This window comes from Aulonocara sp. 'chitande type north' Nkhata Bay, linkage group LG11 (genome assembly GCF_057382095.1).
Source record: "Aulonocara sp. 'chitande type north' Nkhata Bay isolate Kocher_YH1m ecotype deep benthic linkage group LG11, A_spYH_male_GT1.1, whole genome shotgun sequence".
Classification (NCBI taxonomy): Eukaryota; Metazoa; Chordata; class Actinopteri; order Cichliformes; family Cichlidae; genus Aulonocara; species Aulonocara sp. 'chitande type north' Nkhata Bay.
Genome location: NC_141354.1, coordinates 14,099,318 through 14,111,300, shown reverse-complemented (window position 1 = coordinate 14,111,300; position 11,983 = coordinate 14,099,318). Strand labels below are relative to the sequence as shown.

The 11,983-nt window shown below is 37.9% G+C and overlaps 2 protein-coding genes across 2 annotated transcripts in view; both read right to left on the bottom strand.

The window, feature by feature from the left end:
• Positions 1-378: 378 nt before the first annotated feature.
• On the bottom strand, positions 379-8,988 carry tmem147 (transmembrane protein 147). The gene is made up of 8 exons (XM_086310690.1): positions 8,866-8,988; positions 8,097-8,199; positions 6,952-7,021; positions 6,794-6,859; positions 6,523-6,659; positions 5,456-5,540; positions 5,110-5,231; positions 379-1,208 (listed from the first exon to the last, which is right to left on the bottom strand). The coding sequence occupies exons 2-8, from the start codon at positions 8,171-8,173 to the stop codon at positions 1,088-1,090; spliced, it is 678 nt and encodes a 225-aa protein (XP_086166816.1). The 5' UTR covers positions 8,174-8,199; positions 8,866-8,988; the 3' UTR covers positions 379-1,087.
• A 2,654-nt stretch (positions 8,989-11,642) lies between these two features.
• LOC147318643 (steryl-sulfatase-like) overlaps positions 11,643-11,983 on the bottom strand; it is a 44,444-nt gene continuing 44,103 nt past the window's right edge. The window contains exons 12-13 of the mRNA XM_086310689.1: positions 11,771-11,845; positions 11,643-11,680 (exon numbers count right to left, since the gene is read on the bottom strand). Of these exons, the coding sequence (XP_086166815.1) occupies positions 11,677-11,680; positions 11,771-11,845 (79 nt within the window). The 3' untranslated portion in view covers positions 11,643-11,676. The remainder of the gene's footprint in view (positions 11,681-11,770; positions 11,846-11,983) is intronic.

The window sequence follows — 11,983 nt, the reverse complement described above, 5'->3', positions numbered from 1 at the left end:
ACAGCGCACTCGCAGGCAGCAGCTGCCCCGCCCTCTCGCTCAGTCGCTTAGTTTATCACCCCCCCCCCCTTTTAATGAATTTTTTAAAACTGTATTTTTTTTTAACGTGTGTGCGGGGAACAGCTTGTATTGTAACTGTGAACGAATAATGTATATTCCTCTTTCTCAATAAAACTATTTTTAAAAAAAAACAAACCCAAAAAGTGGTAACCACGGCACCCACCGTGCTGGTCATGAACAAATTCAATTAAAAAGATGAAAAACAGAAAATGAGAGTTACTCTAAAGTGATTTTTAACCCCAGATGATCGGTTAATGCCTGCAAAGCCCAAAGTGTGAATCTTTGAATACAAAAGAAACCAAGGAAACAATGCTTAGATTGTTTTCTTGAGATAGCTGCAACTGTGCTTTATTAAAAACAAATTAGGCTGATTGTTAAAGGACAGTTGAGAGAAAGAATACAAAGACATTTATTCATGTCAAAATCACAGAACCTGTCATTAATTTTACAACAAGGCATTTCTGATTTTTTATTTAGACCTCAAGTCTTTTCAATAATTAGAAAAAAAAAAAGTCCTAGAATGCATGTTTTTACTACTTTTATACAAACAAAAAGACACATGTGGGCAAACAAACTACTGATGTCATTTATTTGTTATATATTAAACTTCTTACGTTGAGCATTAATGCTGGAAAACATTTAAAACTAAATATGCTGTTAACTAAGTCTTGATTCATTTGATATAAAAGTCACATTTCCATGAAACCAACACAGCTTAGGTAAGCCAATCGTATTACAGAAGCCTTCTGATGTCACCACCGCAGCTCTGCAGCTTCAACAGATGGACTGAAAGCACACACAGTTTTTAACAATGGGTTCATCACAATAAACTGGGAGCACTGGTAAGTGTTCCAGGCAGACCTGCCCAACTTCTGCTCAATATCAACTGTAGTTTTTCAGCCATCTTGAATGTTGTATGGTGACAGCAAGACTGATGTGGTGTCAGCTCCTGATTCAGGACAACCCCGGTCCTATCAGGACCAGAAAGACTGTCAAAGGCTTTGGCCCGGTGGGGGGTTAGGGTTATTTAGTTGGAGTGAACCAGAGTGACAAAGAGGAAAAGTGAGCACAGAGAGATGGCCCCAGTCAGCACGGCTTTCACCAGCAACACTGTCCAGCTGCCCAACAGGAAGACATGAACGAACAACCTGAAGACAAAACCAGGGAAAATGTGTGTAAGTTTCAAATTAAAAGAGCAAAACAACACTGCTCAAACACACAGAGGGATAATTAGTATATTCAAAACATTTATTCAAACTCTGACCCCATTTTCTACTCACTCCACTCACACCAACAGAACAAGAAACTTTTCTTTGCAAGAGTTTCTAAAGATGCCAAACTGTGAAGTCATTCATTGGAGAATTTAGCACTTATGGTGCACAACATGCAAGTTAGCAATTCTTCCAATTACCTGCAAATTATGTCCTTTATATATAAAAATATTAGGTCATATACTTGTCCAGTGTTGTACTGCCATCTTGTGCTTCACAAAGGCTTTCTCAATACTTGAAATGTGCAATTCACTTGTATTTTTATCTTTATTCCTATTTATTCTATTTATCCCCTTCGTCTATTTTATTTATATATGTCTCTGTATTTATATATATGTGTGTGTGTGTGTGTGTGTGTGTGTGTGTGTGTGTGTGTGTGTGTATGTATGTATATATATATATATATATATATATATATATATATATATATATAAAAATATAATATTCTGTAACTGTAACTTTTGTCGGTGCTGTGCTTTTGGAAACCGAATTTCCCAGAGGAACCCACCCGAGGGATTATTAATAAAGTTTTATCTTAGCTTATCTTATCTTCTGCTGCCACATCTTTAAATAATTTCTCTTCATTTAAAGTGTATTTAAGTCCACAAATCCTGCAGTTGTACTGCAACAATTTTTCACTTATTTTAACCAGTAAAAATTATGGAAACAGATCATTTTGATTCCGGAACCATATTTCTATTAGTAATTATGTCTCCAATTTTAAAAAAAGAAAAGATATTTCTAAATATGTTTTACTTTGTTTTTTAATGGAAAACTTAGGAAGCTATGTATAAGTTTGAGAGTGTAGCTCCACTCCATGCTTTGTTTTCTCAAAAATGTCTCATTATTACCGTACTTTCTGGACAATAGAGCGCACCTGTATATAAGCCGCATCCGCTCTATTTAAAAAAAAAAAAAAAAAAAAAAAAAGATATACAAGCCGCACCCAGCTATAAGCCGCAGATATCTATGATGAAAAAATAGATATTTACTGCATGTACAGAACAATCTTGTAGTGCAAATGTACAAGTATGTACCTGAACAGATTCTTTCCGAACAATGCCTTTTAACACGGCAGCAACTTTGCTGATTAAAACGTAACAGAACCAAGAGAAAATAACCGCTATTTATTTACCTCCATTTTTCCTGTATTTGAAACCACATGTCACTTTAATCATCTTCGCTGAAACCCATGAAGTAGTCTTCTTCAGTGTCGGAGTTGAACAGGCTCAGAAGCGCTTCATCACATCTGTCTCCATCAGTCTCGCTCTCCGTGTCACTGTCATCCTCCGGTGAAGTTGGCTCTGAAGGTGCGCCACTCTCTTCGCGCAGCAGTCCAGCCTTTCGGAACCCATTGGTGATGGTGGATTCTTTCACAGCACTCCGCGCTGTTAGGATCCACTGACAGACATCAGAAAAGGATGCTTTTCGCATGCGGCCAGTTTTTGTGAATGACTTTTCACCGCTTGTCATCCAAGTCTCCCACTCAACCCGTAGTGCAGCTTTAAATGCCCGATTTACACTGATGTCAAGTGGCTGCAAAAACTTTGTTGTACCTCCAGGAATCACAGCTGGAATGGAGTTTGTTTTCTTGATCGCTGCTTTCACAGAATCTGTGATGTGGGCCCTCATGCTATCCAAAACAAGCAGTGCTTTTTTCTGGTGAAAAAAATCCTCCCGGGCGCTTCCCATAGCACTCCGTTAACCATTCCTTCATTAGACCTTCTATCATCCACCCTTTGGTGTTAACTTTGACCACTATGCCTTTCGGGAGTTGTTCTTTCGGCATAGTTATGCGCTTAAAAATCACCATTGGTGGAAGTTTTTGTCCGGATGCCGTGCATGCCAGAACGCAGGTGAAGTGCGTCCTCTCATGGCCTGTTGTTTTCAACAACACGGATGATGCACCTGTCTTGTTAACGGTCCTGGTCAGAGGCAGATCAAATGTTAAAGGTACTTCATCCATATTGATTATATCGTCTGGTCCGATGGAGTTTTCTTGTATCTTTTTTTCAACGAATTTGTGGAAGTTTTCAACTTTTTCCTGATAGTCAGGGGGGAGTTGCTGACAGAGAGTGGTCCGTGCCCTGACGGACAGGTTTTTACGTTTCATAAATCTGAAACACCATGACGGCCCACCTTTGAAATCTTTAATATTCATTTCGCGGGCGATTGTTTTGGCTTTCAGTCGGATCTGTACAGTGGATACACCTCGGCCACCTGCTCTCAGTGTGTTCACCCATTCCTCCAGGACATTTTCAAGTTCAGGCCACCTGCTTTTATGTCCTCTGAAAGCTTTTCTCGACTTTTGGCATTGCATGAGCTCTTCCCGCTGCCGCCTCCAACGTCTCACCATAGACTCATTGACGCTAAGCTTGCATGCAGCAGCGCGGTTTCCCTCCTGGATAGAAAGATCGATGGCCTTCAACTTAAAACTTGCATCATACGAACTTCTTCGTGTGGTTTCCATGATGAAGGGGCGAGGATTTGAAAATAATTACCAGTTGGTAATTTGTTGTGCGTGTTCTATCTGCTAAAGAAAAAGTAGTGTATTCTTCTTTGCATTGATTTTTCATCTATCTTGTTTTTTATTCTAATTCTGGTTAGAGTCCCCCTAGTGGTGGAAGAAAAATCCACAGAATAGCCGCACCTTTGTATAAGCCTCATGGCTCAAAACCTAGGGAAAAAGTAGCGGCTTATGGTCCAGAAAGTACGGTATATGAATCCCATGAACTCAACAGCAGATCAATCCCAAAAACTAATTTCAAACAATAAAGCAACAGTTTATCGAGTCAAAAATATTTTTTCCTAAAAGCTATTTCAGGTATTTTTTACAGACTTTTTATTTTATGATTTTACGAACATTATTTGTAATAATTTTTAAAATTGATAAATATTACAGGCTTTGTGCTGATGCCTTTCATGAATCCTACACCTCCTAGATTTATATTGTTGGAGCATCACTGGTGGACTAATGCACTCCCACCTAAGTTGGACGTTTGGCTTTGATGTAAAATCAGAGTTACAAATATAACTAGGGTTCTATGCATTCTGGATAACTGCTGCAGGCAATGTGAAACACCTGGACAGTCACTGCACCCAACTGCGTCTCCTGTCATTTTGTCACGACTCTGAGTAACAGAGTGCAGAGAGTTGTGATCTATGAAGCCTCTGGGAGAGAAAAAATGAGCTCCAACTGAAGGATCGCGGCTACTGGCACAGGTGGTAAGCACTGCAGCTAGCTAATGGTAACAACATACACAGTATGCGCTTAAAGGTGAAACAATGAAAAGGAGACGACTGCTGGCTGCTGCTCTTCCCCTGCACCCAGGTTGCACATGTAACTTTGTAGTACCTGCATGCACAGAGGTACCACAACAGAAACAGTCTGTTGGTACCTCTGTGCATGCACATGATGGACATCCAGGTACCCCAGACAATCTCTGTTGCATTAAATGAAGTACCGAAGCAAAAAATTTGCATCAGGGATTTTTTTGTATTCGAGTTATTCAAGTTACTCAAATTGTTGCAAGTGTGATCTGATATCCTTCTGTCGGTGCTGTTCCTACATCTTCATAACAATGTTAGTCCAGGATACAACATATTACTGTACATACAGTAATATGCTTGCTACACCCACACAGGGCAGATAAATGTTAAATATATTATTGTAGGTAAAAAATGACTTTAATGTGGTAAAAATACAATAATTCTTATATTGTGTAAGCCTATATAATATAAGAATGGTAACATGAAATATGAAACATCCAAGACTTACTCCATTAAGAAGGCCTTATAGACACAGAGAGCCAGCAGCACAGTCACAGGCAGCCTGAAGCTCTTTGGAAGGTCGTATCGTGTAAACATCCATACCACTGATGCCGTAGCAATGTAATGTACCTTAATAATGTACCAGAATAAAATCACTCATATTACAACAATGACGATAATGCCAATTATAACAGAGAAAAGAAACGCAGGAATGAAGTCGTTTAAACTTCAAATTTCTCTGAACATGCAAAGACCAAATTGTTTCTACTGTGATGTTTCTGTAAAACCGCTACAAACAAGATGAGTCACTAGTGTGAAAATATTAAAAAGGGAGAAGAGCAGCAGTCACTCACCAAACTAATGTTTGAGTCAAAGCTCATCTGGATGTATTTCCAATCAAACTCAATCCCTCTGGCTCCGACCCACAGGGGAAGACACCTGAAAAGCAGGATAGTGAGTTATGGGACCTGTTTTTCATGTTTCACTCGGTGATTATATAATATGATTTTACATATATACAGTTCTTAATAAACTTAAATAGGCCACCTGTCATAAAGACAAAAGTAAATATTTTAGAAGTCTGTGAGAAACTTAAAATTGAAAATTATCGATAAGAGAAGAAACAGGTATGTTTGTTCCGCTTTTAATAGGAACAGTTGTCTTGGATATTTTTCTTTTACTTTGTAGTGAGGGAAAAGTAACAGGAAACTAATAATCAAAAAGCATGCTGCAGTAAGATATTCATTAACTGTTGCAACTTCTGTGTCCATCATGTTAATTAAGTTATCATTTACATGTTTTCTTATGTACTCCGTTAATATTCAAGGTAAATAACATTTATTTATAAAGAGCCTTTCACAGACATGTGGCCACAAAGTAAAATTTAAAAATGAAATACTATAAAAAAAAAACAATATAAAACAGGTTACGGATTTAAGTAATATTTAAAGTTATCAGCTTTAAATATTACTTAAATGTTATGTAGGATTTTTTTTTTAACTGTTGTCTGACTTAAAAACAAGGCAGCAGAAATGGCTGGTGTCATGGTGAAATGGTGTCATATACTGTGGGCAGTGAATGCATTTCATATCATTTATTTAAGTGACATCTTTCTAAAAGAAATGAGCAGGCAAAGGGATTTTAATGACTGAGCTATTTTCCTTCCCCTTAAATCCTCCCGTTATCACTGGCTCGATTAAAACCAGTTCCTCTCACAAGAACGGCACAGCCATGGTTAAGCAACACGGTTTCAGGTCCTCACGTAATGCTGCTTATGCTACAGAAAACGTCTCCTGAGCTTGTTTGAGCTTATGCAAACTTCACTGTGACAGCACTTTAATCGTGTGATCGTACATGCAGAATGAGCCCCTGTTGTGTAGATGTGTAGCACATTTTGATAAAATGAGACGTTAGTGCTAACCTCGACATCACGAGCTCTGCTGTTGCCCAGCCCATGGCAGCCACCATGATCTTGTATTCTCCTTTGCCAGCGTTGCGAGACATAACGAGATGGAGGCCTAAAAGGTCTGCCAGGTCCACTGTGGCTTTCATGAATTCCTGAAACGCAAACAAGAACATTACAGCCTAATGCTAAAGCTGGTATTCTGTATGCTTTCCTTTCTCTAATGATATACACATGACAAGAACGATTATCTTCCTTTTTGGTGTTGTTACTGTCATTAAACACTCACCCCTACAAAGTCATACGCTCCTACTCCTCCCTCCCACGTGGGAAAAAATGTGGCTAGAAACAGCATCTGAAACCCAAACTTACTTATGTTAACTTTGTGCTTTTTTTCCTGCCTCAAAAAAATATGATCCATTTTCATAACCACAAAAAATGTCTCACCTTACAAAGTTGGACAAACAGGTACGTTGCTCCAGCTTGGACACATCTCCAGAAGGCATTGTACTCCGAGCTAAACAGAGAACATTTGTTCAAGAGGGTCAAACATAAGGCCCGGGGCCAGAATAGCCCCAGCAAAAAAACTCCAATTGAGCCCACTGAACAGCTTAGATTATGAACTTATTATTATGCATTTTCATACATTTAACAGCTTTCCATATCAATAAAAAAACAGCTTACCATTCATACTATACAAAAGTAATTTGTATAGTATGAATGGTATTATACAGCTCACTTGCATCTTAAGTGGGTTGGACCAGTGAAACCTCCCTTTGTGCATTTAACCTCTTAAATAGCTTAATATTTCTTTTAAAGTGCTTAAATTAAGGAATAAATGCATAATTGTACAGAAAATGTAATAGTAGCTCATAGCCTAGAATACCCTGTAATTCTAAAAGACAAAGTTTTTGTTCATTTACGCTATATAAGAACCAGTCCATTTACATTTACTGTGTCAACTTGCATCTGGCCCTCGCACCATATGTTTGACACCCCGAAATTAATTGACAAACAATTAATAGACAAAGGTTTCTGTTTTTCCACCATCTATTATATTATGTTTAAAAAACCAAACAAACAATGAGGCCACAGTTTTAAAAATAAAAAACTTCTGTAAATTAATGAAACTTATATTTTTTATAATTAGTCTTGGCAATCAACTAATAGAAATTATTCTGTAATTTTACATATTCATTATGTACTTTCACTGGTCCAGCCTGCTTAAAATCAACGTGGGCTGAATATAGCACATCATTTAAAATGAATTTGACATGCCTGAATTAGATGAACAGAGCTTTAATATATCCATGCAGTAATGGTGAGAGAAAGGGTTTACATTATGCCTTTAATGAACGTACTATGCACACTATGCAGGTCTAAGAGGATTATGTGGACCCTCTCCAAAAGCTCGAACATTTCTAAGAAGATTATTAGCAGACACTTCCCAGTCTGGCAACATATGTTACCACAAAGAAGAAGAAGAATGTGAAAGAAGGGTCTATGTGAGCCCATGTATGAGTGTGTTACTTGTAACTGCATTTAAATCTTGTACCGTCAAGCATTACTGACTGATTCACACAGACACTTACAGGCCGCTGCACTTGTAGGTTATAAAGTACGGAAAATAGGCCAGAGCAAAGCAGTTCCCAAAGTGAAAAAGTGTCATGATGTCTCGTCACAAAATGCAGCTTCCTGCAGAGAGAGAAAGAGAGAGAATGATCAAAGACTGGGGGAAACAATTGCATTAGTTTAAGTCAGTAAAACCACTTACTGTGTTAGAAAACAAGAGAAAACATCTCTTTAATTATATATGATACTATAGTGATTTAAAACAGAAAAGCTGCTCACTCCCGCAGCAGACAAAAAGTTCGAAATAGCTCACTTACGGGTTTGAATTACTATCAGTTACAGTTTAATAATATCTGCTGTATTTACCGTCACTGGGTTTTTGGTTCATTCAGCACCATTTAAACCTTAGCCAGCGTTTACTTCTTTACTGTAAAAGTATTTTAATATCAACTCCTCACTGATGACACTGCACTGATCGCGGGAATTTAAAATGTTAAAAATTCAAAGACAGTCTGCCGTCTCTGAGTGAGTCGTTTAGCTTGTGTATTTTATATGAATATTAGCAGAGCTACAGAGTAGTGTAGGGTCCTAAAGGAAATGAATAACCAGTGCATTAGCTGGCTAAGCTACATCCCGCACACCCTGTGCGGACACACCGCGACATCCAGGTAACAAACCCTCCGGCACCTTCTTTTCCTATGTTGTGATTACGAATCTCATTTCTTTCCTTGTTTTGACGTATCAAGACTTTTTAAAGAGAAAAGGAGAACGTTACTGCGTTTTAAATACCTGACAAGCGACACACCATGTATCCAGCAGCTCTCTAGCTGAATGACAAACGGAAGTAAGCTTAGCTCCACCTCGGAATGCATCCGACAATGCTCTACTTACTGTAGGAACCTAACAATTGGTTCCGGGGGCCTTTAGCGCAAAACTATGGACTGTATGTATAAATAATCTGTGGCCCTGCTTCCTTTCTTAACCCATCTCCCTCGTGAATGATTGATTTTAATATAAGTAAATAAATCTACTTTGTTTCATTTATTGCATAAAAGGGCGTCAAAAGGCAATCCTAGCTTTGTAAGGCTCACATTTAGAAACTGCTTACGATAAAGACAACTGAACAATTCATTGGAGCCATGTTTTATTTGCAGTAACGGACACAAAGCATCAGATTTCCTAATTTACAGTGTAATGGTTCAAAACATGAAGGCCAAAAAAATCGTAAGTGTTAAGAAATCTTAAAAAATCATAATATAATAAATGCAAATAATAATATAATAAATCAATAATGATAATGTATAGATGATGATGGAGTTTATTCCTCAGTAACATACCACTTGGCACATTTTCTTTTTAGCAAAATCACTAATTAGATCTTTAAAACTAAATTATCTGGCCTATTGGATTTCAGTGGTGAGAAGTGCAAGCCCTATCTTGGGACATTGCCAACCTCGGGTAGTTTTTCACCAGTTATAACTTAATGAAACTTATAATAATGGTTAATAATGTAATTACATTTTTTATTGATTATTATGAAAGCTTAAATGATTGTCCAAACTTTTAGATATAGTTCATATTCATGAAACTGTAATTCTAAAGTAGAGTCAACCTAAAAACAGAATGTTAAATTGCATTAGATTAAATTTTTCTAAATGTTATATGATATATTTTAACCTGTAGCTGCTCTGCTCTGCTTTTCTCTCCACACAGCAGACTTCCCTGACATTTCTTCCCTCCCTTTCTTTTTCTTTTCTGGTGCGATTTTGCTTTAATGGAGGCTCGCAAAGACCCTTCCCACCACTAGAGCCCAGGTGGTCAGTTATACTTCTCTTAATATGTTATTTAATTGCTTAAAACATCAAAATGATGCAATCTGTCTTCAGCAAACAAGAAATATTTTGGTATAGACTGAGTATTTTAAAAAAAACCTAAATAATATTCTTACGTTTTGAGAGCTAGAGTTGTTTGAGATGGTTGTTGAATTGAAATATTTTACAATAACCTTAACAGAGCCAACATTATAGGAGCCTGTATCACTGTAGCAGCAGTAAGTCATGATTTCATGTTAATGAAAAATTAATTATAAATGAAAAGCAAGGCAAACCAAAACAATTTATATGCTGGATGCAGAGGTTTAAACACAACAAGTGAAACATCACCTGCACTTTTCATTTCAAAGTATCTACAACCTCAGAGTACACCATTGTTTTCAGAGATTGTTACAGTTATATTGCATAAAATGAAAGGATTAATAATATTAGAATCAAACTTAGAGGTGTACAATAATTAAATATATGCTAAAGAACTGATAGAACAAGCATTATTGTAGCATTTGATGTTAAGCTGCCAGTTTCATTCACTGAGGGTTTACTTGAATGCAGACAAAGTTTCTTCTGTCTGCGCAGTCCCTGATCATCCACGTGCTGTTTGTCCCACAGTGTTCCCAGTTGGACGGACAGTCCGGCAGCATATCTTTGGGACCTGGTTTGTCTCCAAAACCATTTTCCTCCCAGGAAGCGCAAGCCAATCCAAACCTGAGAAATACAGGACAAAACTGGGAGAGTCACTCCTGGCTGTGGAAGTGTTGGTAGTTTTCTGAGAAAGCTGAAAAATGCAAATAAACTGGCAAATCAATCAATTACTGACAAAAAGATTTATATTTGCAAATTAAGCCAGACACAAATGCTGATTACTAAGGCTTTAGTGAAGCTTTTTCTGAAATGAATATTGATCCTTTTTTAAAAAAAATAAAATAAAATAAAATATATATATATATATATTTTACACGCACTTCTTTTCTAGAGTATACATTTTCAACACATTGGACATGAAAGGACATCTCCACAGCACAGCCTGCCTTAAAGCACTGAACTAGTAGAAAGAGTAAAGCCACTTGAACGTGAACTCCTCTGGTGTTTAATGCAGAATCTATGAACAAGTGATGCATTTAGAAGAACATCTATAATTCAAAACTAATAAACTCAAACCTCATCAGTGGTTGCTCTGTAGATCCTGTCTCTGACATAGTTGTACTGAGAGACATCGGTCAGGCTCAGGAGGTCGTATGTACAACCAGCACATGATGCTTTCATCTCTCTGCAGTGAATCAAGGCGTCCTCCCATGTCTTGTTCTCATTCACCACCACCAGGTTGTCAACAAAACAAAAAGGGTTAAACTTTTCAGAGCAAGCATAGCCTACCCAGCCTCCGATAAAAGCATGCAAAGAGCCACAGTCTGCAGTGAGTGGCTGTCCTGGTGCCCAGTTTCTGTAGCTAGATGCTAAACTACCCGTCCAGTTCCAGGTCTTGCCTCCCACTCGATACAGTCCAATCCAGCCCCGTTTGTCAACATCACCTGAGTTTACCTGGGTGACAGTGGCTAGGTAACCATAGTTTTCCATACAGCACTTTACAGCATCATACCAACCGAGCATAACAATGTGATACTGGATTACATCACCTCGGGAACAGTAGACATTATTGATACTTGAACATTGTGCACTGTACCACATGAGGTCATCTCCTACAACTGCACAGTAGTCCTGCTGTGCAGAGGCCCATTTGCTGGTATGTGAGAGGTCATCACCTGAGACACCTTCACCTGTTCTGAAATCAACACAACAATCATCTCAAAATCAGCATAAACAGACATGGATATTGACATAAAGGTCATTTCAAAATTGACACTGACCTTAGATTTATAGACTTCCAGAATGAGTCATCTTCAGGATCTCTGAGTAGACCAATCCAAGTGTTTGGGATATTCCTTTGGACCAAAAATGGTATAATAACTTTCATATTTATCATCTCCAAAGTAGCCAAGTCAACATAATGTGTCTGGCAGAATAGTCTTGCTTGTGTCCAGTTCCTTTTCCCAATAAAAATGTGTGTGTCACACTCAATG